The sequence below is a fragment of the Fomitiporia mediterranea genome (genome assembly GCF_000271605.1).
Source record: "Fomitiporia mediterranea MF3/22 unplaced genomic scaffold FOMMEscaffold_8, whole genome shotgun sequence".
NCBI classification, from domain to species: Eukaryota; Fungi; Basidiomycota; class Agaricomycetes; order Hymenochaetales; family Hymenochaetaceae; genus Fomitiporia; species Fomitiporia mediterranea.
The window spans coordinates 2,700,136-2,722,933 of record NW_006760393.1 but is presented as its reverse complement, the minus strand read 5'-3'; the positions used below and the strand labels follow the sequence as shown (position 1 = coordinate 2,722,933).

General features: G+C 47.4%; 9 protein-coding genes across 9 annotated transcripts; 5 read left to right on the top strand and 4 right to left on the bottom strand.

Annotated features, from left to right (window-relative positions):
* Positions 1 to 590: 590 nt before the first annotated feature.
* On the top strand, positions 591 to 761 carry FOMMEDRAFT_68203 (uncharacterized protein; the record flags this gene model as incomplete). Its single annotated transcript, XM_007268802.1, has 1 exon — positions 591 to 761. A coding segment is annotated over one exon (171 nt), but the record flags the coding sequence as incomplete, so codon positions are not given.
* A 185-nt stretch (positions 762 to 946) lies between these two features.
* Positions 947 to 1,399, top strand: FOMMEDRAFT_90339 (uncharacterized protein; the record flags this gene model as incomplete). The annotated part of the gene is made up of 1 exon (XM_007268801.1): positions 947 to 1,399. A coding segment is annotated over one exon (453 nt), but the record flags the coding sequence as incomplete, so codon positions are not given.
* A 1,199-nt stretch (positions 1,400 to 2,598) lies between these two features.
* FOMMEDRAFT_158738 (uncharacterized protein) lies at positions 2,599 to 3,140 on the top strand (the record flags this gene model as incomplete). The annotated part of the gene is made up of 2 exons (XM_007268800.1): positions 2,599 to 2,679; positions 2,733 to 3,140. 2 exons carry the CDS (start codon positions 2,599 to 2,601, stop codon positions 3,138 to 3,140), a joined length of 489 nt encoding a protein of 162 aa, XP_007268862.1.
* Positions 3,141 to 3,474: 334 nt separating this feature from the next.
* On the top strand, positions 3,475 to 4,878 carry FOMMEDRAFT_158737 (uncharacterized protein; the record flags this gene model as incomplete). Its single annotated transcript, XM_007268799.1, has 3 exons — positions 3,475 to 3,780; positions 4,653 to 4,769; positions 4,837 to 4,878. The coding sequence occupies 3 exons, from the start codon at positions 3,475 to 3,477 to the stop codon at positions 4,876 to 4,878; spliced, it is 465 nt and encodes a 154-aa protein (XP_007268861.1).
* An 804-nt stretch (positions 4,879 to 5,682) lies between these two features.
* Positions 5,683 to 6,768, bottom strand: FOMMEDRAFT_21943 (uncharacterized protein). Its single transcript, XM_007268798.1, has 2 exons — positions 6,521 to 6,768; positions 5,683 to 6,191 (listed from the first exon to the last, which is right to left on the bottom strand). The coding sequence occupies exons 1-2, from the start codon at positions 6,694 to 6,696 to the stop codon at positions 5,897 to 5,899; spliced, it is 471 nt and encodes a 156-aa protein (XP_007268860.1). The 5' UTR covers positions 6,697 to 6,768; the 3' UTR covers positions 5,683 to 5,896.
* Positions 6,769 to 8,512: 1,744 nt separating this feature from the next.
* Positions 8,513 to 9,612, bottom strand: FOMMEDRAFT_169673 (uncharacterized protein). Its single transcript, XM_007268797.1, has 5 exons — positions 9,439 to 9,612; positions 9,303 to 9,382; positions 9,117 to 9,238; positions 8,943 to 9,057; positions 8,513 to 8,878 (listed from the first exon to the last, which is right to left on the bottom strand). The coding sequence occupies exons 1-5, from the start codon at positions 9,599 to 9,601 to the stop codon at positions 8,546 to 8,548; spliced, it is 813 nt and encodes a 270-aa protein (XP_007268859.1). The 5' UTR covers positions 9,602 to 9,612; the 3' UTR covers positions 8,513 to 8,545.
* Positions 9,613 to 9,999: 387 nt separating this feature from the next.
* On the bottom strand, positions 10,000 to 14,443 carry FOMMEDRAFT_126632 (WD40 repeat-like protein). Its single transcript, XM_007268796.1, has 13 exons — positions 14,160 to 14,443; positions 13,943 to 14,107; positions 13,797 to 13,880; positions 13,630 to 13,736; positions 13,440 to 13,570; positions 13,242 to 13,383; positions 12,766 to 13,174; positions 12,508 to 12,697; positions 12,248 to 12,452; positions 10,967 to 12,193; positions 10,815 to 10,911; positions 10,526 to 10,760; positions 10,000 to 10,460 (listed from the first exon to the last, which is right to left on the bottom strand). The coding sequence occupies exons 1-13, from the start codon at positions 14,398 to 14,400 to the stop codon at positions 10,160 to 10,162; spliced, it is 3,534 nt and encodes a 1,177-aa protein (XP_007268858.1). The 5' UTR covers positions 14,401 to 14,443; the 3' UTR covers positions 10,000 to 10,159.
* Positions 14,444 to 15,606: 1,163 nt separating this feature from the next.
* On the top strand, positions 15,607 to 17,299 carry FOMMEDRAFT_111520 (acid protease). The gene is made up of 7 exons (XM_007268795.1): positions 15,607 to 15,783; positions 15,835 to 16,013; positions 16,066 to 16,384; positions 16,444 to 16,665; positions 16,727 to 16,983; positions 17,048 to 17,092; positions 17,156 to 17,299. The coding sequence occupies exons 1-7, from the start codon at positions 15,614 to 15,616 to the stop codon at positions 17,206 to 17,208; spliced, it is 1,245 nt and encodes a 414-aa protein (XP_007268857.1). The 5' UTR covers positions 15,607 to 15,613; the 3' UTR covers positions 17,209 to 17,299.
* A 626-nt stretch (positions 17,300 to 17,925) lies between these two features.
* FOMMEDRAFT_111516 (exocyst complex protein) lies at positions 17,926 to 22,768 on the bottom strand. Its single transcript, XM_007268794.1, has 21 exons — positions 22,637 to 22,768; positions 22,504 to 22,579; positions 22,285 to 22,448; positions 22,165 to 22,234; positions 21,897 to 22,108; positions 21,740 to 21,838; positions 21,560 to 21,684; positions 21,332 to 21,506; positions 20,917 to 21,282; positions 20,543 to 20,859; positions 20,410 to 20,487; positions 20,120 to 20,355; positions 19,858 to 20,062; positions 19,737 to 19,799; positions 19,048 to 19,675; positions 18,931 to 18,996; positions 18,796 to 18,876; positions 18,585 to 18,743; positions 18,293 to 18,522; positions 18,199 to 18,239; positions 17,926 to 18,136 (listed from the first exon to the last, which is right to left on the bottom strand). Exons 1-15 carry the CDS (start codon positions 22,706 to 22,708, stop codon positions 19,237 to 19,239), a joined length of 2,697 nt encoding a protein of 898 aa, XP_007268856.1. The 5' UTR covers positions 22,709 to 22,768; the 3' UTR covers positions 17,926 to 18,136; positions 18,199 to 18,239; positions 18,293 to 18,522; positions 18,585 to 18,743; positions 18,796 to 18,876; positions 18,931 to 18,996; positions 19,048 to 19,236.
* Between the last annotated feature and the right edge of the window lie 30 nt (positions 22,769 to 22,798).

Genomic DNA, 22,798 nt, shown 5'->3' with positions numbered 1-22,798 from the left:
CTGAGACGTCTCCATTGTCTGTCAACAGCGTCAGTGGCGCGTTCAATCCTGCTCCGGAGTCGCCGACACGTACTACTGGAAACGGAACCGGAACCGGCAGTAGGGGCGTACTTCGTCCACGTATACGGTCCGTTAGTCAGCGCATTGTTACGGGAGTACGCGATGCCCAGCGCGCAGTGTTCTCTACGAGAGCGTTAGCAGGCTTTGCTCAGGGTCAGCTTCAAGCCGAGGCAGAACGGCGCGACAAGACACGTACGAATACGGGAGCGGAGTTTGCCTGGAGCTCTGGCATCGACTCGAATACGGACGCGGCAATGAACGTCGACAAGAACATGGATATGAAGTTCAATTCAGAGGACAATATGGCGACGGTGCGCGTCCCTTTCCCCTCGTCGCTGTCATCGACAAACTTGGGAGTTGGGTTTAACGAGACGGACCCAGATGCAACGGTGCGTCGGAGGAAGCGTACCTCGAATGCACAGACTCCTTCGCCGCAGTTGAGTGGAGCGACGCTCTCGCCCACTTCAGCCGCCCGCTCACGTTCGCGGGAGCCGTCTGCTGAGAAGGACGTGTCTCCGTCCTCCGGTAAGAATAAGGATGGCAGAGACCGAGAAACGACACCGATGCGCTCGGAACTCCGCCCGCCAAAGCTTGCGCCATCAACGTGGCAGTTATACTTTACAGACTGGATCCAGCGCCATCAGATGATGAACGGCGGTGACCGCAAGCTTAACGTCGCACAAGCGGCTAAGGAGGCCGGCGCTGAGTACGCAAGCCTGACTCCACAACAGAAGGAGGTGCGTTAGACTCTCTTACTTCACGTCCCCTCATCATTCGTTCCCCCTCATGCAACTTCTGAGACGAAGAAACTGATTATATCAATTCGCATTCTACTTTAATTCTACAGCCGTACAAGCGTCGCTCGCAAGCAGCCAAAGAAGCGCGGGAGCGCGAGATGGCTGCATGGCAGCGCACGCTTACTCCAGACGACATTAAGCGCGAGAACGCTTACCGCGCGGCGCAGCGAAAGGCAGGCAAATCGCGTAAGGGTAACATCAAGGATCCGAACGCACCAAAGAAGCCGCTGTCCGCGTACTTCATGTTCTTACAACACATCCGCGCCGACCCAGAGCGCGTTAAGCAAGTATTCGGTGACGAGAAAGAAACTACAGCACAGAGTGTGCTTGCTGCCCAGACATGGCGCGCTATGACCGATGAAGATCGCAAGGTGAGCTTCATTGATTATTTTCTTTCCTTTACCGTTCCCCCCTCCCAGTTCGTGTCTTCTTTTTCTTACCTGTCCACTTTCACACTTCCTGTATTGCCTCCCTTCGTACTGCCTTTCCGAGTAGGGATTGCGATTGGCAATTTCCCTGTCTTTTCCCCTGTTTTTGCATGATTGGCAGTTTGCCGCTTTGCCTAATCGGGGTGCTTCGCAGTGTGTACCCTCCTTGTGTTTGTTTGTTTATCGCAGTGCCAATTTTGGAGCTGGATACTGCTGCGGCATCTTGCTCGCAAGTATCGGCTCGGAATTCGCATTGTCCAGCAACATTTCGTCATCCTACCTTACCTGCCCCCTTTAACTAGTTCTTCCCCACTTCATCCCGATCTTGTTTGGCTCCTGCTCCTTAACTGTTCCGTCCCTCTGTATTCAATCTCCGACGCTGTGCCCCGATTTTTGTCCTGCTATGTCTTATTCACCAAAATCACCCAATCCCACTGTACTCCGCAGCTCTTGCGTTTACTTTGGTATTCGCTTCTCATCCGCTCCTTCCCCCTTGCACCTTCGCAGCTTCTGCGCCCTTCCCGTTTCATTTTGCTGTGCATCTATTCACACTCCCTTTCTATCTGGTGTCCGCTCTTCTGTTCTCCCCCCTCTTCTTTTCGCGCGATCCCGAGGAAAGAAGGAGCCCCTATCTTTTGTTTCCTATTTCGTTTATTCTCTCGCTTAATCTTTGACTTGAATTTTATGTCTACGCTGTTACTGACTTTTTCTTACGTTCATTTCGCTTTCATATGACAGCCGTTTCTCGCAAGAGCAGAGAAGGAGAAGCTGGCCTACGAGGCGGCGCGCAGGCTATATGAAGAGGGCACTGTCGGCTTTGAGACAACGATCAACTTCAACACGGAGTCCTCGGGCTCGTCCTCTTTGGTGTTCCCAACTTACTCGCTGAGCGGCACAGGCTCAGCGACGGAAACCACCTTTGTCATTGGCCGCCCTGCTCATGAAGCAGGGATGAGTTCGGATAGCGAGATTGAGCCGGATCAGGAGATGGACAGCGAAGGCTTCACAACGGACGAAGAGCGCATTGGGACGCGTCGGCCTAGCCGTCTCTGAGCTCCGAGTGAATTCGGTTTAATGACCTCGGATTCGCGCTATCGCTCGTTCTGCTGGCATTTGGTATTGGACAAGTGGGATTCGCATTGGAGTTAGGAGAGTGAGGTGGCTAACCGCGATTACGACCTTTGTTTTGGCCCACTCCTGCCTTTGCTGTCTTACCTGTTCTGTTCCTGTACTAGCCCGCCCCCCGCTCACCTTTTCTCCTGAGTCGTTCTTTCCCCGCTGGCCTGGAACCTACTTCGGTACTCCAATGCCCTATGCCCTATGCCCTATGCCCATCGTCTCAGCTACTTTCGCCTCTGCTATCGGTCTTCGTTCCCCGTTCCTGCACCCCTTTTGTCGGCCCATTCAATTCATACTATCATTTTGACGCGCCGCCGCACTCCTGCAGCTGTCCCAGAATAGGTCTGTCCGTCGTCCACGTGGACGATCCCTTCGGAGTCTGGCGGCCATGTTCGGCTTCTTCGAAGTCCTACTCCAATGCCGAGAGCTGTTAGGTTTTGGAACAGGACCAAAAGGACGGAGACTGCTGACTATGTGCTATCACGTCCCACAAGCCCAAAGGGCTCAGGCTTCTCTTACTTTCGTATCGCATGGTCATCTGCAATCCCTGCTGTCTCCATTGTCGTTTATTCTTCGCTATCTTGCTTTTCGGGTCGATCCTGCGCCGCTGTTCTTCCCTTCGACTTTATATACATACACGCATACACATGGACTCTTCCGAGACGACCCCGAGTCGATGTCGAGATCGCATGTTCCCTCATTTAGTGTTCTTTGTTTTCAGCGCTCTGCTTCTTAGGATAGGAGGCGAAAGTTTGTTTTGTCCGGTTTAGAAGCCATTGCTTAGTCATCTACCCTTCTTTCCCTTCTATCAATTCTTCCACGAACTCTTCCTTCCCTTTTTGTTATACTTTCTCTTTCATGACCTTTCATGATTTTTTTTCCTTGGCTGGCCCTGAGCTTTCGAGTTTTTATGCCTTTTTCCGATTATGCGCTTTTAACATTATTCTTTTTTGTCAGAGCCGGTCCCGTGTTCATACTCGGTTTTTCTACTTTGATTCCTTCTTCCTCGACGGGGAAAGCAAGAGATAGGGGCTGAATTACAAGTTCCCATCCCCTAGTTTCTTGCTTCGATGGCGCTCATACCGCTGAGTGCTCTTCGCCCCCCGCCACAAGCTCGCCCTCCATTATTCTTTCCTTCTCCGTTCTCCACGACCCTTTTTGACGTCATTTCGACCTCCCCGTCAAGTCAGACGAGGTTATATCACTTTTCTCCTCCTTGTTCTTCATTCTCGCGACATTCGTTCGGGTCAGTTATTGGGCTATTGGCAGATGCTCTCGAGAATCGATTTACACACTCGGACACCTTCTCTTCTGTTTCTTGGGTCAATCTTCCTCTTTTCGTTTGTCTTATCTTCGAGATGTCAACGATTGTATACGTATGCCCTACAGCTGTATCATAGCTCCTTTCCCCCTCTCTCCTCTCTTGTCTCGTCTCCTTTCTTCTTGTTCCTTCTTGTGCGTATCCCTTCTGCGTACTACGAGGAGTGCGTTTGTTCCGAGGTTTCCGAGATATATACATGTGGTGGTCTGTCTGTTTGTGTTATATACCCCGCGGCTCGACTAGCATGTTTTGAACACCCCAACTCAGCATTTGACCAGTATTTGATCATACATGCACATCTCTCTTTTTCTCACTGGCAGGACGTATACATAGACAATCAATTACTTTCCCTCGCTTGCTCTGTTTGTTGTCGTTGTCGTCGCCTGTGTTGCTGTGTTTTCGTGTTTATGGTTCTTTTTTAATGAGTTATGATTATATGTGTACATGTCATTTCTTCTTTGGTTGTCGTGGTTTTGTCTTGTGTGGTTCAACGTAGATAGAGAGGGAGATCGACAGTTGGTGGATCTATATTGCAAAAGATAATAGATTTGTGTAGTCAAGTGAACTAGCCAATGGACGACGAGTGAAGTAAACTAATGGGGAATGTCAATGGCTGAAAGAGATATGTCAGTTCTGTCAAACGAATGACAAACCCAAAACATAAAGATCTTTCTAGCATTCCTAACATACAAAAAAATGCTTACGAAGATAAATTCCGTCATCAAAGGGATCTATTCCAAATACAATCTAATCCGATAATTCAACCTACTTCTGAAACTCCCACTGCGAAGGTGGCCGATGCGACGCAAGCGTGTGAGCCACATTCGCGCGCTCACACATACATGTCGCCGGGTCAGACGCAAGAAATGAATAAGAAACTGTGTTCTCGAATGCAAATGCCTTCTCATGTGCAAACGTCGGAGTTAGATTGCGGAATCCGCAGTCGAGCCACCATTTTCTGATGTGGCGCCCCGTCTTCGTCGAATGCGAGACCCTTTATCGTTTTCGTTGGCGACACCGCCGGTATCCAGTATCCAGATTCCGGTATGAGGAATTCGGCATGCGGGGTTCGGAATTCGGAGTACGGTAATTCGGAATATGGTACCCGAAGGCGACGAAAGACGGAGACGAAGATGAGATCAAAGAACCATAAATCGGATAGGTAAAGGATGTGTGTATGAATGTGTGTGTAGATGCGTAGATACGACGGTCGGTGGATTGATAGGTGGATGGAACGTTGAGAGCGCCGAGAACGAGGAAACGAAGGAAAGAACGAAGCAGCGTAGAACCAGAATCAAAATTAGAGCCCAGAATCAGAGCCAGAAGCGTCGAGGACCGGAAGGTAAATTAGCGTGTCAGAAGTCGTTAATGTTCAATGGATTCAATATCCAGTATTCGACGTTCGATAATTGTTATTCAATAGGATGATACGAAATGATTCGCACAAAGTGTAGCGAAGTAGCGGTGCGTATGGCACGATGTACATGGCGTAACATTAATACTGCTTGAATGGTGTTCATGTTGTACGTCGTACGTACCTCGGGTTCATAGCCATACCTAAATAGGATGAAAGGCAAGTCAAGTCAGTCAACAAAGTAAAGAGTTGATTCGGAATGAGCATGGACCGCGTCGAAGGAGGCGAGTTGTGGCATATTCATAGGTAGGGAGGGATGAGGGATGCGGACAACTTGGCGCTCGGCACTACAGACAGAAAGGGGCGAGGGAGGGAGGGAAGAAGAAGAGAAGAAAGAAGAAGAGAAGAACCACTGGATGAGTATTCATCTCATCACAATACGATGGACAATTTCTTTCGTCCACTTATTCTCCGAAAGAATTCACCATAAATTGGTTGTGATTATTAGTGCGGGTAATCGGAGTGCCTTGTGAAGGAACGAGGGAGGTGAAGGGAACGGAAGTAAAGTGGTAAGAACGGATTGAAAGAACAAGGAGAGACGTAACTGCCGCGGTTTTTACCAGGTTCGGAGGAGTGGCTCCCCTGGAAGACATGAGTATCGCGGATTGAAAGGACAAAGTAAGGTAGTCCGCAGCAATTTGGTTCTAATTTACTTGAGATAGTCAAGTCTAATTCTGCCACTGCTGATTCTGGACGTGTAATCGTCGCACATAGAACGAAGTAAAACAAATTGAAGAACAGAAGCAGTGTTGAACATTTAGGGGACTGTGGTGATAACGTACTTTGCATAGAATGACTTGACGGGTATCTGAGAATGTGTTATGCATCTAACATACGAATCGGGGGGAGCTCCGCGCAGTTGCGCATCGCGCACTACCCATTCATGCAATGCCAATACGAGCGCTCGACCAAATTGATACTTCCGATACTGCTTGAGCACGACTAATCGGCTGAGCTTGTAGTCATCGCCGATGCGTACGGCGCGTATTGTGCCGATGGGTTCCGATGAAGGGACGAGCCGCAAGAGGAAGTGTGTTGCGGTCTCGTCGGCTCTAGGTACGATGATGATAATTCAGTCAGTAAGTGGAGTTTCTATTCCATTGAATTCTGTTGGGATATGAATTGTTACGGGAAGTAATCATGGATTAGAAGGTGGAGGCGCATGATGCTCGGAGCAGGTCGAGGAGATAAATTTGTGGCTGAACTCGGTTCATAAGCCGTTTAGACGGGCTAAGTAATAATATGATAGTGTTTGTATGATGCCGATCCGATATTCGGTCGAATATATTACAAAAATGCACAAGGCGAAATGAAGTAACGAGAAAGAAATGAATGGGAACGCCAAGAATAGGGGTTTGATATTGAAGGGAAAAGTGCTCACTCATCTATCTCGACGTCGAGAGGGAAGCCCTGTTCATGAGTAAAGACGGCTATGCGGAGGTCGAAACACTGGTGTTTGAGTTCGTCACGCCCCCATTCGCCGACGTCTGGGATCTTGATGATCTCAGTTTGAGGAACGTCTTGCTGGAATGTACTTGACTGTATCGGAACAGTCATCTTGTTGTGACTGCCAGTAAATTGACTGCCCAGATGGAGGAACGAGATGCGCAGGTGGCTAGAGGGCTGCCGTATAGGAGGAGGCCGGTGTGGTGTGAAACAGGTACGGGACACACTGGACAGATCTCGGCTCAACAAGCTTTGCGTGGATCACGCAGATCATCCATTCCAAGAATAATTTCAATCTCAGCGGCGACAACTCACTCCAGTTAGCGGCCGCACGGATGCTTTCTTGCTATCTAATCTCTCATTTCGCTTCACATTGTTCGAAGGATCACTCTCGCGCCAGCGCTTCGCCCTCGACGTCAAACTAACTTTGGATCTTCGTTTCTCTTACTTTGACAGCTGTCGTCTCTTGTCTCCTTCGTATCCAATTCCTGTCAATTAATCTCGAGCAATTAGTCTGGCAGAATACAAGCACTCGGACTTCATCTCATCATGACCTCAACAAGTTAGGTTCAAGGGTGGCTTCTCAAAATAGCGACTGTAAGCAAAAGGAATTCATGTGTTATGGATTCCCCATATTCTGGACCTACAATAGACGCCTCCGATGGTCCAGACTTGACGGGAAAACGGGAAAAACGAAAGAACAAGAGTGAGCTACGGAATAGTGTTTCTTCCCGATCTTCTGACGGAATGTGCACTTGTTCACGCATCTGCAGATTCATCTCAACATCACCATCCGCGAACTCTTTGCCCCGACATCATCGACGGAAATCAATTCATATCAGATATATCAACTCGTAATAGACGAGACAATCCAAGCCGGTTTACTTCCGCTTTGTGGCTCATATTGAGCCCTAAATATAAAACTCTATTGACCAAGTGACGGATTAGAAATGATCGTGATATTTGGTCGCGGGAAGCCAACCGTTGAATATTATCTTCACACCATGGCCGTTGAACTCCATTGGTGCGGGTATCCACCAGACAGAGTCTGATGAGGAATATGTATGCGACGCTCGAGTGGCCGACAACACCCGAGAACTTCTGTGGTATTCAGGTTATAGAAAGCAATAGCTCACACGAATAAACATAGGCAGAAACCGGGACAATATTTCATTCAGACTGCTTTTGCCAATATCACCACCGTGACTGTGGGTTATTGGCTTAAATGCTTATCACTGATACTAGCGCTCTCTACTCAAGCCAAGTTCCGATAGGAAATTGTCTCTCGTAACCCGGAAGCTTATAACTCCACCAGTATTTCGTGATTCCACACCATCTATTCCTAGAACCTTGGCGATTTTTATAGCAACCCGTTTATCGAGAATGTTGCATCTTCTCATTTTTGTGTAGAATATGAAGCCAAAGACAATCGACAAGAATAATTGTTGAATCTTGTAAAAGAACAAATACATACATTTCCGACTATAGATTCAACTTGATAGGATCCATCTTTCTCCTTCTGTATTATTATGTTATCTGTAAAAGTGAATCCTCTTACCTGTCCATATGTGCTTCAACCGTCATGACTCCCAATGCTCTGAAGCAGGGATAGTATCTATATGAGCATTGTTACACTATCATTCTTGTAAAGATCTAAATGGTATCACCTGGAGACGTGTTTCTGATCAATCAACAAGGTATCGTTTTATAAATGGACCCCATGTGAGGTCGGTCTTCGGATTTCTGCTTGCCTAACAGAGGGTTGCTTTAATTTAGAAAATGTGCAGCATCAAGCAATGCAGATCGCAATCAATAATCAGGGCAAGTATAACTCGGTGATGTAATCCATTTCCTTTGTATTTGAGTGTTCTATAAGTACATGAATTGCAATGATAACTTGTACAGCGATTAATGAGTTCCATAAAGTAGATGATATAAATTTATAACTGATGAGGGTATTTCACTGATCTCCAAATATTCGAACCATGAGTGCAATAGGGAGCGGAGGTCGGTGCCATGTCGGGTCGTCTACGCCAATGAACACTTCTGCGATAGTGAAGAAGCCATGTGAGTTGTAGAACTCCGTATTGGCGGGGTTGCTTGAGAGGAGGTAAGTTGACCTGCTCTCTGCGTCTGCCATCTTGGTGATGGCGTCGACTAGTGCACCGCCGTAGCCTCGTCTTTGGAAGTCTGGTGAGGTTGCGAGTGCGTTGACGGACCACATTTCGCGCACGGCGGAGCCGAGGGTGTTTGCGGAGAATTCGTCGAGGATCCGACTGACTTCGTTGTATCTCTAGAAAGAGTAAAGATAAGTTAGTGAAATGATGTCGACTTATGATAGCAAGTGGACCTCTTACCTTCCGCTGTAGCTTTGAGTCTCCGATCAGACTAAGAGCTCGAGAAATAAGACGGTAAAACCCGTCTATTCGTTTGTCACGTCTCGTCTTCTTGTTTGATTCCGTAGCAGGGAGACTGGATTAATGTATATAAGCACAAACGTCGACCTAACAGTATAACACCCAGACACTTACGCGCAGACGACAGCCCGTCCTTCATTAACGGTTAACCCCCAATTTCGTCGCACCCATTGCCTACAACCAATTGCGTATCGTAATCGTTCTGACTTTCTATGCAGTTTAGGGCGACGAGCGTCCTGGAGAAGGAAATTAAGATACTTGAATAAATTTGTGAGAAGAAACAGATGCAGATTTACATACAGGGGTATCGCGAACGTAGACTGCTAATGGATCATGTTCAGATGCGTCTATCAGTGTTTGAGATGCTGTTCTGATGTCTCCTGCGTTGGAAGTCAGATTAAATCGAGGAACTTAGTTTGACTTAAGAATTACGCACTTTTTCGCAACCGTTTGACTTCTACCTTTTTCTCAAGTAGATAATCGGAGGAAGAAAGTGCCGCCTCGAAGGCAAGATAATGCAAAAGCTGTTTCTCATCCATCTCCGGGAGCTTATCTAGCCTCGTGATGGGTGCCGTCAAAGTAGAGGTTGAATCGTTCATGGCTCTAGCAACGCAGAAAAAAGTAGACAGCAGACAATTACCGTGCTAGGCGAGAAGGATAGGCAAAGTGGAGGACCACGTCAACAACGACGACGTCGGCTCTCGCGTACTTATAGCAAATTGACTGCGCATGCTGCAAAGCTGCGCACTGCGCCATCACCCAAATGAGGCAAAACACTGACACGTGAACGCGTGCCGACCAATTTATTTCTGCCAAACTTGTGCTGCGGGATCAAAAATGTTACAGATCGCAGTCCGACGCAGCGCGCAGCCAATATTCTTTTGCGCTCTTCACATATGAAGCACATGCCACACCCATTTGATTCCACATATCAATGATGAATCCATTGTCGGATTGATACCCGACCTGTATAATGAGCACAAAAAGCGACAGACTGAGAAAGTAAGTACAGAAGTATAAGAAAATAGTACACGTCTATACACAGAACATTAGAAAACATAGCAAGATAAAGAAGTCTAAGATATAAGCAAACTAATAATGATAAGTAATTAGGAATCACATATAGGCATGGACACGTATGTGGAAGAGTTTCACGCTCAGGGCATGCTTTCTTTCACGGTCCAGCAGAAATGTCCGCAACCCGCAGCACAAGGATGTCCCATGACTTTGCTCATAGCTTGATCGTACAAGGACCCGCTACCTCCGATACTTGGCGACGTAGAATTGCTTCCTTCCGACGCAGCGCCAGGGCGAGGCCGCGCGGGTCGTCGTCCACGATTTTCATGCGTCGATAACTCAACCAATGGCCGTCGCATATAATATCTATGATAACAATCCCTATGTCCACCGTGCGAGCATACGGCACAAACGAATAAGCTTGAGCGGACCGGAAGATGACTAGGCGGTTATCGGTTATAAATGCGCTCATTAGTAAAAGGACACCGGAGGAACGTGTTACATACCAAATCGTGCACATGATCGTTGCTCTTTTGCACTCGAAGCACTGACTGAATCCCTTCCATGCACGTTCGATACCATCTGGCTGACCTAGAGCTTGCTGTAGTAGGGGCCTGCGACATGATGCACAAGTCGTATCGATAGTGGTTTGAACTTGTGTTGATTCGCGGATCTCAGCTGACGGTACATATTTCCTAATATATGCCAAAACGTCGTGCATGCGAAACCGCGAAAGAACCTCTATAAAAGGGTCGATTAATTCATTTATCGATGAATTACGAGCATCGAACCGACCAATATAGCCTTCTATGAATTGCAAAGCCTTCCGTGCTGAGATTTTCAGCTCCTTCGGAGCTATGCAAGCTAGCATGGCGCACATCTGGACGTCGCCCTACATCCGTGGGAGTTAATATCACGAGAAAGCGGAGTTTAATAAGCCTGCCCACATTTTCCGCCAGATGTTCCACAATCTGCCTGAGCGCACCCCAAGCTCCTTGCCGATACCGATCCTCCACTTCCTTGATGGCCGAATAATTCCACTCTAGATAACGCATCTCACTTTCGTCCATAGGACTACTATTCTCGGCGTGGGAAGGTTCATCATCTGGATTGGCAACAGAAAGTCCTTTCGAACGGGTGATCCGACCTTTATGTGATTGTGCTAAAGAAACTGTATCCGCAACGGCTTCCACCTGTTCAGACTGTTCCTGTGGGACCGACTTATCACCGCCTGCCGTAACGGTCAATACACTGCTGTGAGAGTCTGTTCGCGGCAGCTCTTGGCGAGTCTGTACGCTCGGTATCGAGCTCGCTGCCATGGAGGCGAGCGTCGAACTTCTACTCCTCGCAGATCGCTTCAATGAGCTCGACCGCGCGGCAGTCGTCGATGCAACCGAATTGTCGGACTCAAATTCGGAAGACGAGGCAGGCGAAGCAGAATCTTCTCTCTCGTCTTCGGCCCATTCATTATCCTCAGCCAATCCAGGACTCGATACAACGTGAGTCTGAGCCTGCAAAGTCCTGAGCGATCCGCCGGCCGTAGAAGCTATACTCTCAACACTTGTCCTCTCTTTCATCATACTGAAACGACGTTCACGAGTCAGAGTAACATCCTCCTCCTCAGACGGGTCTGAGTCGTCTAAAGCACCTTCACCAACACGGCGTGCCGTCCGGGATTTGCTGGGGAGCTGCTGATCTTCGCTATGCACAGCTTTCATTGAAGTACTACGCCGTAAGGAAAGCCTCCGTGGTCGGCCGAGAGTGCTAACGTTCATACTCTTTCTCCTAAGTTTGTTGTGCTCATCATTCAATAACGGCTGTTTCCCGTTCTCATGTCCGGCAACACTTTGCGAGAGTAAAGGAGACACAGGAGCACAGGCGGACGATGTCGAAGCCATAGAAACGGAAGGTAGCCCACCAGAACGCTTCTCGGCTATCTTGCGTATTGGGTTTGGAGGATCAGAAGAAGATGAGCGCGTCTCTGGAACCTTAAGTGGTGACCTCTTCACCATGGGCACGGCAGCGGGAGCAGAAGTAGAGTGTGGGAGAGCAGGTGTAGAGTTCCTGCGAGACAAGGGTGGCGAAGTCGAGCTCGGAATACCGATGTCCGCAACCAATGAACGAAGCAAGAGCCATATCCTACCGGTTTCATAACTTCCTGCCTCAAATGCTGTCTAGTAAATTTTTTTAGAGACAAGCGAAACGATGACAGCGATTCCCGAGCTCACATTGGCATTCACTTCACATAACGTTGACTGGTCTGCGCCTTCAACCTTGTAGTTCCGGGCAAGGAAGCTAAACGTTTCCCAGTCTTCCGAATCGTCCACCCCAAAAATGGTCCCAACTGTTTGGGATGACGAGATAAAAGGACGATTACCCAGTCGCTTATGTGGATTCATCTTCTCTTCTGGTTCAGAACTTACGCTTTTGGCCCTATGTGATGTTGTAAATAATCAGTCGTGGCGCCACTGAGGAACATTTATCTTACATATCATCATATGGTGCCTCCCATTGTTCTACATTCTCACAAACGAACGTTAAGGACCCAGTAGGTGTCCATGTCAAGGCTGAACGAGGAACAGAATCGATGGGCTTGTCACAGAAACGCAAGTCCATTTGAGAGAACGCGCCGGAAGGGTGTTGCACCCATAAAGCGTGCGAGTCCGTGAAAGTCATATCTGCCCGAATATATACGAATGACATAAGCCTAAGATGGTCCGGAAACTGTATTAAAATCATTCTTCACCTGATACACCGCCTTCGCAGTTGCTTCCGTCGACAGTCCATTTAGCAAGCCATGGTCTTCGCACGTCCCAAATTTCAATCAAATCCCCGGATCTCTCGGTTGCGCCTTCCCTAGCGCTTCTTATCTCGGCCGTTCCTAAAATTTGTTGAACATCTTTTCTACTCCCGCCGAGGCTGTTCTGTCCTTGTACAGCATCGCTACTTAAGTTGCTGATGACAGAGGGAATATTTACGGAAGAGGAAGGCGTAGACTTCGAAGTTGGATCATACGCAGACTCATTGTACGAAGCAATGGCAAGTTCGGTTTCGTAACCCGGTCGCCACGTCACTCGGCGTACAGGATAGGAAGTGTGTAACACGTATGCGGGCTTCCGAGATAACTGTACTTGACCATCGCTGAAGTCCCATACCTACCGTGACGGAAGAACGCCGCGTTTAGTATAGTTCAGTTCCTGCGCTTTAATAGAGGTACATCACCTTGACCGTTCGGTCCAGTCCAGCGGTAGCAAGCCACCCTCCGCTGATGCCCGTTTCGCGCCAGTCAAGTGACAAAATAGCCCCTGAGTGGGCAACAGGAACTCTTTCGAGAAGACCTTTTTGTCCCATTCTCAAATCCCACCTGGTTGCCATGAACTTAATAATCTTGTATAATCACGTACAAAACACCGCACTTACCGACACATCGACCCATCTTCGAGACCCGTAATGGCATTAAACGTTTCAAATCCGGAAGGCGAGAATATAACTGTGCGAATTGCAAAAGAATGATGAATGTAGAACAACTCCTTCGATAAAGCCCTCAAGTCCTGATTAATTCATCAGCTGACCAGTCTCCGATGAACATAAATATATGATAGATACGTACCCAGACACGTAAATTTCCGTCCGCCGATCCGGAGCTGCAATAGTGAGGTAATGAGCTAGAATATGATAATTTGTTGATTGACCGCGCATGGCCTTTCTTTCGTAACTCTTAAATATAGTTTTCTAATGAATGCATGGTTTTCCCGTATTTTTAAACTGCCAACATACCATACTTCAGCGACCCGGGTTTATGCAAATCCCACAGGAATATTTCACCGTTTCGGGCGCTTGTCAAGATCTTAGTGTCAAGTGCTTGAAAGACCAATCAGTTTGATATGGCATGATCTATATGCACATTTCCTGATTAGAAGTACCTTTGTGACACCAGACAACGTCTGTCATCGCACTATCGACCTTCAATCCACTTCCGGACCAGAAGTTCTTGGATATGTCGATCCTGAAGCCGCCATTGCCGATAGCATACCTGTGTTCCGATGCAGGCCTCTCAGACCCATCGGATACCCGGAGTATCCTGAGAGCTGTCATTTCCTTTAATTACGGCAGTAATAGATTGGGAATGTGACCACGTACAGTCCTTTCCTGCTACGACACAGCGTTCGCCGTCTGGGCTTCTAGAAATAGCAGACCCTCCTGGAGAGCTTGCATTGTGTAAGGTGACAAAGCGTGAAGGTCCTTGATAACCGTGTGTTCGTGAATCTGAGAAGCCTTCACCAGATGAGCTTCGGTGGTCGAGATACTGCAATCCAGTAAGCTGGAGCGCTGGCCTCGCTGCAGGCGTTGCCAAAGGGGCAGAAAATGGGTTGTGCAGCATCTCAATAGGACAGAGATACTCGGTGGAAATCGATGCCTTCCCGCCGCCTAATTCCCGTGCGGCAGAACTACTCTGAAGGCAAACATCTCCTACAGACTCAATACAGTAATCAGTTCAAAAAGCACCCCATGCTCGAGATTGAAGACCGAAAATTGGTAGATGACAAAAGACTGTTTAGCATGTTGACGCGAAGGATGAAGATCAGGTGACGAAACAATCATCATGCTTCACTCCATCTCACATTCTCACATCCATGCTCACGGCATCGTTCATTAGCAATAATGGCTCTCTTAATACAGTCACAACAAAAAGGCGCTAGTTGATTCATGAGTTTCCGAAGCATAATATCATGTTTCTGGAATGTCACCTGGTGTTGAGCCGTTCGCTCATTAGAGATGACGTTGCTGCTTCTCCATATCAGAACAAGACAACTATGCGGTCTTGTTGTTCTTTACTAAGTACTTCGCAAAAGCGCCACCTTTGGTTTGTTGAAGGTTGCACTAATTGCGGTCTCAACTCGAACCTGCGATCATACTGCAGCGTCCTTGCCAACTATCCCTATCAGTCTATCACTATGCAATTATCTCAGAACTCTGACGCTCTCCTTCAACTAGTCTCGGTCGCATAACCGTCTCGTTACGTATTGAACGCCTTGTTATCCTCATCACCTGGCTTTCAATGAAAAACACTCATTTGAAAACCAGGCAGACCAATCCCGGATGAATACCCTCAGTTTCTTGCTGATTTCTACGGGCATTATCCATCTCCCATGCTTTTCGTGTAGGGTGATTATATCCGAAGAACAGACTATAATTAAAAGCAATGTTCCCTCTTGATCACTTCTAGCGGCTGCCCATATCTCATCTCATCTTACCTCAAGAGCCTCCTGTGCTTCCATCTGTTCTACTCATCTCATTTCACCACGAACTTGTGTTGCACAGGTTCTTGTTCTGTGGGATGCAACCATCTCTGATGTTGGTATACAGCGGTATTGAACATATTGTTCCGGGCTTCCAGCCTGCCCCAGGACTGGAAGTGCAGCTTCCTGACGTTACAATCGGCACTGCTCGCATCTTGGTGCGCAGTTTCAGACGGTAAGTAAGCTCTTGGCATGCGCTGACTTGAACAGTATAAAAGACTGACAGTTTCGTAGAGGATGTCAACAGTGCAAGCTCTCCCAAAGCCTAGTGTTACCCATTAGCCCTTGTTCAGGATGCAATTCAAGCTCGCTACAGCTCTTGCGCTTCTTCCCTTCCTTGTGCAGGCTACGCCGACGCCTTCGACGCCTGGCAGGAAGATTGCCCTGACCAAGCGGTCGCCAATCGTCAAGAATGGCGTCGCAGACATCAAGTTATTGCAGTCTCATGTGGAACAGGTCAAAGGGTAGGTTGACCATGCAGCCATATTACGTGTCATGCTCACGTTTATGTATAGGAAGATCGCACGTGGTTTTTCCAACTATGAGAAGAACACTGGCAACGTCCACCCGAACTACCGCAACGCGACGACGTCGAGCAAACGCGCTACTGGCACTGTTCCTCTGACTGACGTGGTCGACGGCCAGCTTTGGCAGGGCTCGGTCTCTGTTGGTACACCTCCAGTGGAGTACATTGGTGAGGATTGACTTTCATGTCCATGTCTAGCATATGACTTAAGCAACTTCAGTCGACTTTGACACTGGATCGAGTGACTTTTTCCTTCCGGGCAGTGACTGTGGCTCTTCCTGTTCTGGCCATACCTTGTATGACCCATCGAAGAGCAGCACCGCCCAAGATGCAGATCAACAATTTCAGCTCGGTTTCGGCAACGGCGCTCAGGTTGTCGGTGAACAGTTCACCGACACTGTTACACTCGGCAGCCTCACAGCAACGGACCAGCGTCTCGGTGCTGCGACCCAGTACTCAGCAGCTCTCGAATCCAGCGAGTTCTCACCCGACGGTCTCCTTGGCATGGCATTTGAGTCTATTTCGCAATTTAACAGCCCGTGAGTACAATCAAATTTTTATTATACCTATCCATTATTGACGACTTTACTTTTGGCAGCCCGGTATTCCAAACTCTTGTGACGCAGGGACAAGCGGATTCAGGAGAATTTGGATTCACTCTTCTCAACAACGGGTCTGAGATATTCCTTGGAGGTGTTGATACTTCAAAGTTCTCTGGTGATTTGACGTACACGGATGTCACTCAGGAAGGTTTCTGGGAAATTAATATTGATAGCGTTAATGTCGGATCTAAACCGGTGACTAGCAACTTGGATGCAATGTAAGTTCGAATACAACATTTTTGATATTTGCACTTCTGATTAAGGAATCTCCGTTTTCAGCGTTGACACGGGTACGAGCTTGGTCATTGGCGATAGCGAAAGCGTTGAGAGCATCTACGAGGCTATTCCTGGAGCGGCGGATGCCAGCCAAACAGTCGGCCAAGGATTCTTCACTGTTCCGTGCAATTCTGACCCGAGCACCGCATTGTCTATTGGCGGAGGTCAGTTCACGATCTCCGCTGACACCTTCAACCTGGGTCAAGTCGATGAAACTGGCCAGGACTGTGTCGGTGGCATTATTGCAGACGATTCTCAGGGTGAGTTGAAGAAACTACCCTCGTCTTTAGTGAATTATGCTAATCGTTCTCGCTACCTCGTTAGGTTTCTGGATCTTGGGTGACGTCTTCCTCAGCAACGTGTATACTTGTAAGTCTCGATTATGTCAGTATTACTGCATCCGCACATCTAGTTAACATTTGCCTTCTCAAGCGTTTGACCTTGACAATGGCCGTGTCGGTTTCGCGACAGTCAACGCCAACTAGAGCTACACTGTAATGGAGGGCTAAATGTTTGAAGTGGATGTTTCTTCAAGTCTGGGCTAACAATATACCATATTCGTATCTTTCTTGGCTTATGAAATTTCTTGTTATTTGTTGGGAAGCATGTCAGTCGTAGTTAATTTACGAGTTATTGGAGGTGTTTTATGGCTCGGAACGATTAATTATACTGAAAATCGACCACTCACTGAAGACCCAGTAAAGAAGAGTATAAGGTGACACTGCAGCTAACGATTTATTAACGGCCACAACCATATCTAATGAAGTGGTGAGCATCTGTAACTTGTCTGTGGATTCCAAGGTTTAGTGCTGGACTGTTTCTGATAAGCGAGTCATCTTTCGTAAATTGACTCATTGCACACAGTTCCTTATTTTAGGGCACGCTCAATTCTGCATAATTCATTTCCAGAGGAGTATTCCAATATTGTGGATTTGTATATCTCTTTTTGGAAAACAACAAATATGTGTAAATACTCCCAACAAAGCAAAGCACGTGGTCAACTACTATTCATTGTGCAGATCTGGAACATCGGTTCCACCTTCTCAACACTTTGAATCTCCATACTCCTTTCATAGGTGATTCAGCGAACGTGAATCCCAGAACAATAATCTGCAGCCTGAGCCAACCATATTGCTGTTTGGTCTAGACATTTCTTCATCCGAGGCTTAGTTAACGTCAAGAGAATCGGACTCGCACATGTTGTTGACTAGAACTCCTCCAATTGTGCTTCACAGATGCCTCACGCGATACGCCGGATTGTACTATAAACCCTCTTCGCGATTCCTTTCTCTGGGGTCACATTCAAATGAAGCGTTCATTGAGCCGTCTGAATCTGAGCCGGAGTTGGGAATCAAGTACCTCTCACTTAACAGACCCAAGAGCAAGAATGCTCTATCCATGAGGCTTGTGAAGGTACAGTTTACTTGGTTTCCCCGAGATCAGGAGTGTATATTGACATCACGTTATTATTATAGGAACTCCAAGAATGTCTGAGCTCTGCGGAGCAGGATAAAGAGTATGTACACTATTCATTTTAAGCGATTTCTGTATATTAATCTATTGCTGTAGTTTGCGAGTGTTAATTGTCCGCTCAACAACTCCCGGGTCCTTCTGTGCCGGTGCCGATTTAGTTGAGCGAAGTTCCATGACTGTGGAGCAAGTCTCAAAGTTCCTGTTTGATTTACGGGTAGCATTCACGGCTCTAGAAGAGCTTGCAATTCCGACAATCGCAGCTATTGATGGACCAGCACTTGGTGGAGGTCTTGAACTCGCAATGTCATGCGATTTTCGCGTCGCTAGTAAGGACTATCTCTTCTCTTGTAATGCAAAACGCTCAAATCTCCGTTGGTCATCTCTGCAGGTCATGATGTCACCAAGATAGGTCTTCCCGAGACTCGACTTGGTATTATTCCTGGTGCTGGCGGCACGCAACGCGCTGTACGCTTGTTAGGGATATCAAAGGCTAAAGAACTCATCTTCACGGGGAAGATACTAACAGCTACTCAGGCGAAAGAAATCGGTAGGATAGTGCCTTACTTGCTTCATCATCGAGCTAAAATGGAAGATATCAGGTCTTGTGGATTATGTATCTGAACCCGGAACATCTGCTCTCGATAGGTCGCTGAGTTTGGCAAAAGAGATAGCATTAAGCGGTAAGGCGTTCGCATTATATCTATGACAGCACCTGGAGCTAACATACTGAGTAGCTCCTCTCGCTTTAAGAGCCGCTAAGCAAGCTCTATCTGCGGCCCCTGAGGTTGATCTTGAGACAGGTTAGCTGGTTTTACTTAAGCATCGCAACCTGAGAATTAAAGCATTTCCAGGGCTGGACTTTGAGAGAGCATGCTACGACACCCTCTTGCCAACGAAAGACCGTATAGAAGCACTCAATGCATTCAAGGAAAAGCGAGCGCCAATTTTCAAAGGCGAATAATGATACAGCGCTAAAGTACAACAAAAACGTGCAAAACGGTGAAGAACAGATATAAATGAAGAAAACAGAAACATCAATGTCATGCCGCTGTATAGCCTCCAAGCCCCCTTGCAAAAGAGAAACCACCGCTCAAGTTCGAGCTGACGGTGTCGCCTATTCGTAAACCCTCCAACTCGCGCATCATCGTGCTTAGCCTACTCATTCCTAAGCGATCGCGGAATCCTTTCGTCTCTGCCGCACCACCATTCATTTGTGCATTGACGAAACTAACACCCTCAACACCTCCCGTACTTTGTCCGTCAAATCCTTTTTCGAATGTCTGCCAGTCACTTCGCTGTGCTAGGTATGGACGTAGAAGGTGCAGATCAATGCGCGAGAGTGCGCTTTCCGTGATGTAGGATTTGAGGATTTCTGGTTCGATGAGGAATATCTTTCCGAGTTGGCAGATAAACTCGAAGCGCTCTGGAAGGGCAGGACAGTTAAACGTTGAAATGAGGTCCTGATAGGACTTGAGGTCTCTTTTGTAGTATAAGATATGAATGAAATGTGAAAAAAAAGTTCGGCAAGGATGATACTTACTTTGCAAGTATAAGGCCGCCATTGGCATTTACGGAGAACTTTCGCAGATGGTCTAAGAGCAGTCTGAAACCCAAGCCATTTTACCAATTGTTCAGCGTTTGCATATGTGGTTTTCACTCACGTGTTGAAGGTAATCCCGACCTCGGTAAGAAAAACCTCCAAGTTCTTCCCACTAAGGTTTTGACGCGCTGCATCTCGCACCTTTGCGAGCGTCATACAACATCCATCGCAAGGTTCAGTGTTCACAAAAGAAAGTTCGTCACTGCGCGGTTTGAACTCGTTCTTCTTCTGCTTCGCAAGAGTAGCGGAGAGCCAGGCGACGATAGCTACAAGACAAAGGTGTCAGAATGTTACTTGTACCAGGAGTGGAATTAGATTTTTACAGTCGGTCAGACGATTCATAAGCGCGTTTGCGGCACCCTCGATCCTGCTGACAGTCTGGCTATTGAAAATGACCATCTCGCGGCGTACGGTCACGGAAGAGCTCGCTAGTGGCAGCAGAGCTGTACTGACGTATTTTTGCCACAGATGACAGATGAGGTCTACTAAACGCAGCACAGAGAGAGACTGTAAACTTGGCTCCGCTTTCGGATCGGCGGTCTCAAGCTTCGAGTATGCACTACGCAAATCAAATTAGTGCTTCATGAAGACCTGTAAAGAATACGGAACTTACGTCTCGAATGCTACTTCAACGTAGTTCACCCCGATCGTTTCTGCCAGTACACGCGACAAGGCAAATGCGTGTTTCGGACTGTAGTGATAACACGTTAGCTCATGTAATTATGGGCTCTGGCTTAGTAACTCACACTTCGTTCGACGGGCTAAGTATGACGCATCTTCCAATGGACTCAGCATGCCATTTCAACATCTGTTCAGCGGCATCAAGACTTAGTAATCCATCTTCCTCCTTAACAAGATCCTCCACAGGCTTTTCCGGTTCTTTTGCAGGAACCGGTTTGGGTGCCGTTGCGGAGAAGCCAGAGAATTTCATGATCGCTGCCGCTGCCTGCGCGCTAGCACTTGCACCACTTGCAGCAGAGCTGTTCGCTGTCGTCGCGGCTGCAGCGCTGAGCTGATTGACCATGCGATCGAACACTGAGCCCTTGCCTTTGTTCACCTTCTCCTGGAAGTAGTAATTTTGTGTTAGTTTTTTGCAATAAACAGGAACGGGTCAACTGACATGATAACGAGTAAAGCGGTTTAAATACGCCATGTAAAGCTCGCCCAAACTTTTACTTTCTCGCTCCAAATAACGATTACCTTCCGTGTACGGGATAAATAACTCCTCCATCGCAGTCTCGAGCATCGATGTAATCGATACGGTGACTAGGTTTGTCGAACTAGTTGAAGGCGTCAGACCAATGACAGAACGCCGAAGTTCGGCTGCTTCGGATGGTGAACGTGGTGTAGATGTCGTCAATTCGTACTCCTTCAAGTCCTCTACGAGACCGGAAACCTGTGTATGAACAAGGTGGAGAACGCGGAGGAAAGCGAGTGTAGATAGCGAGGTGCCCTTGTTAAGGAGTTGTTCCATATATTCTTGAATCTGGATAATATTGTTAATACTAGGACTAACAAAGATCTTCCTTCCATACCGATTGAGCGAAAACGCGTTGAAGGAAGACTTGCATGACAAGTGGAGGGTTCGGAAAGACAACTTGGACAATCTGTGCTTCTTCGCCGACAGTAGCCCGGATCTCCTTGAATAGCTCTTGCAAACCCTTCTCAGACCTTGGAGGCGTCGAATCGGGGTCATTTAATGTCTTCCATCTCCAAAAACTAAGGTCAGATGGATACACCAAACTATTCTCAAATTGACATACAGCTCAGAGTCCGTATTGAAGTCGTTGACTTGTCGGACTCGATTTATGAAGAAATCGTGTTGATTTACATAAATCTGAATACAAGAAGCGCCGCCATTGAAGTCTTGCAATGTTTGTGCACAGTGCTTAGGATATGAGATCAGTAATCGAGCAAGACAATATATGAATTGAAATACCAACATGCATCATTTTTGGATCCTCTTTCCGATAACATCTATCGAAGAGGTTGAGCATATCCTTCTCGAATTTTTCGCAATATTTATCGATAGCTTCTCGCGTCTGTGGGTTCCAGTATCTTAGGATATAGATCACATAACAACGTGTGTTTCGAGCATACCTGTTCGGCGTTTGGCAGATCAACCTCCCTAGCTACAACACTTAATCGCCGGAGAACAGTGGCAAGTTCTCTCCTGCCTTCTTTGCCACGTTCCTTCCGCAGAACATCTAATGCTGACGTATCTCCTCTGGAGAACTGAATGTAATAGTTAATCAAATCATGAGCTACCTGAGCTCGCTGACGCTGGATGTGAACAGCTTCTAGCTGTTCACCTGATGACTCGGATTAGCTGAATCCAATCAATATGACTGATAAAATCTAATCATACCTATTCGAATAGCTGTCCTTCCTACTTCACTCATTTTATTTTCCATTCCGGAGAAGGATTGCCCGACCGCCTAATGACGTCAATTACACGACCAGTCGCATACACACAAGAGGTGCTCACCTCGAATCCTTTATTTAGATCGGACATCTTTCGTGAATATTCCCTCTCTGCGACTTTCACACCTTTCTCCATTTGTTCTGATTTCGCCTGTACATCCTTTCGCAGGGCAATAAGCTTGTCGACCGTTGCCTCAAATGTACGAATGAATGGTACAGGATTAAATGCTATTAAAGCAAGACGTTGAGACTTGCCGTACAAAACGCGCGGAACAGTACGCACGACCGGAGCTCGACTTCGAGTTGGTAATTAGCCTTTCAGACACGGATCCAATGAAGTCCTTGACCTCAAACTTGCCCTGAGAATGAACTTCTGTGAGTCACAGTAGCAAATAACGAATCGAATACCGACACACCTGGAAAGTCTTGAGGTTGAGCTGCTCCTGCACTGAAGGATCGAGCTCATCAAATGACGGAACCGCGCTCATCCTCCACTTGCGTTAGTTGTGGCTTGCTCTTGAAGCAGCGACGACTTGGATGTACTTGCACAAGTCCCAGCTGGCTGGAGGTTCTAAAGG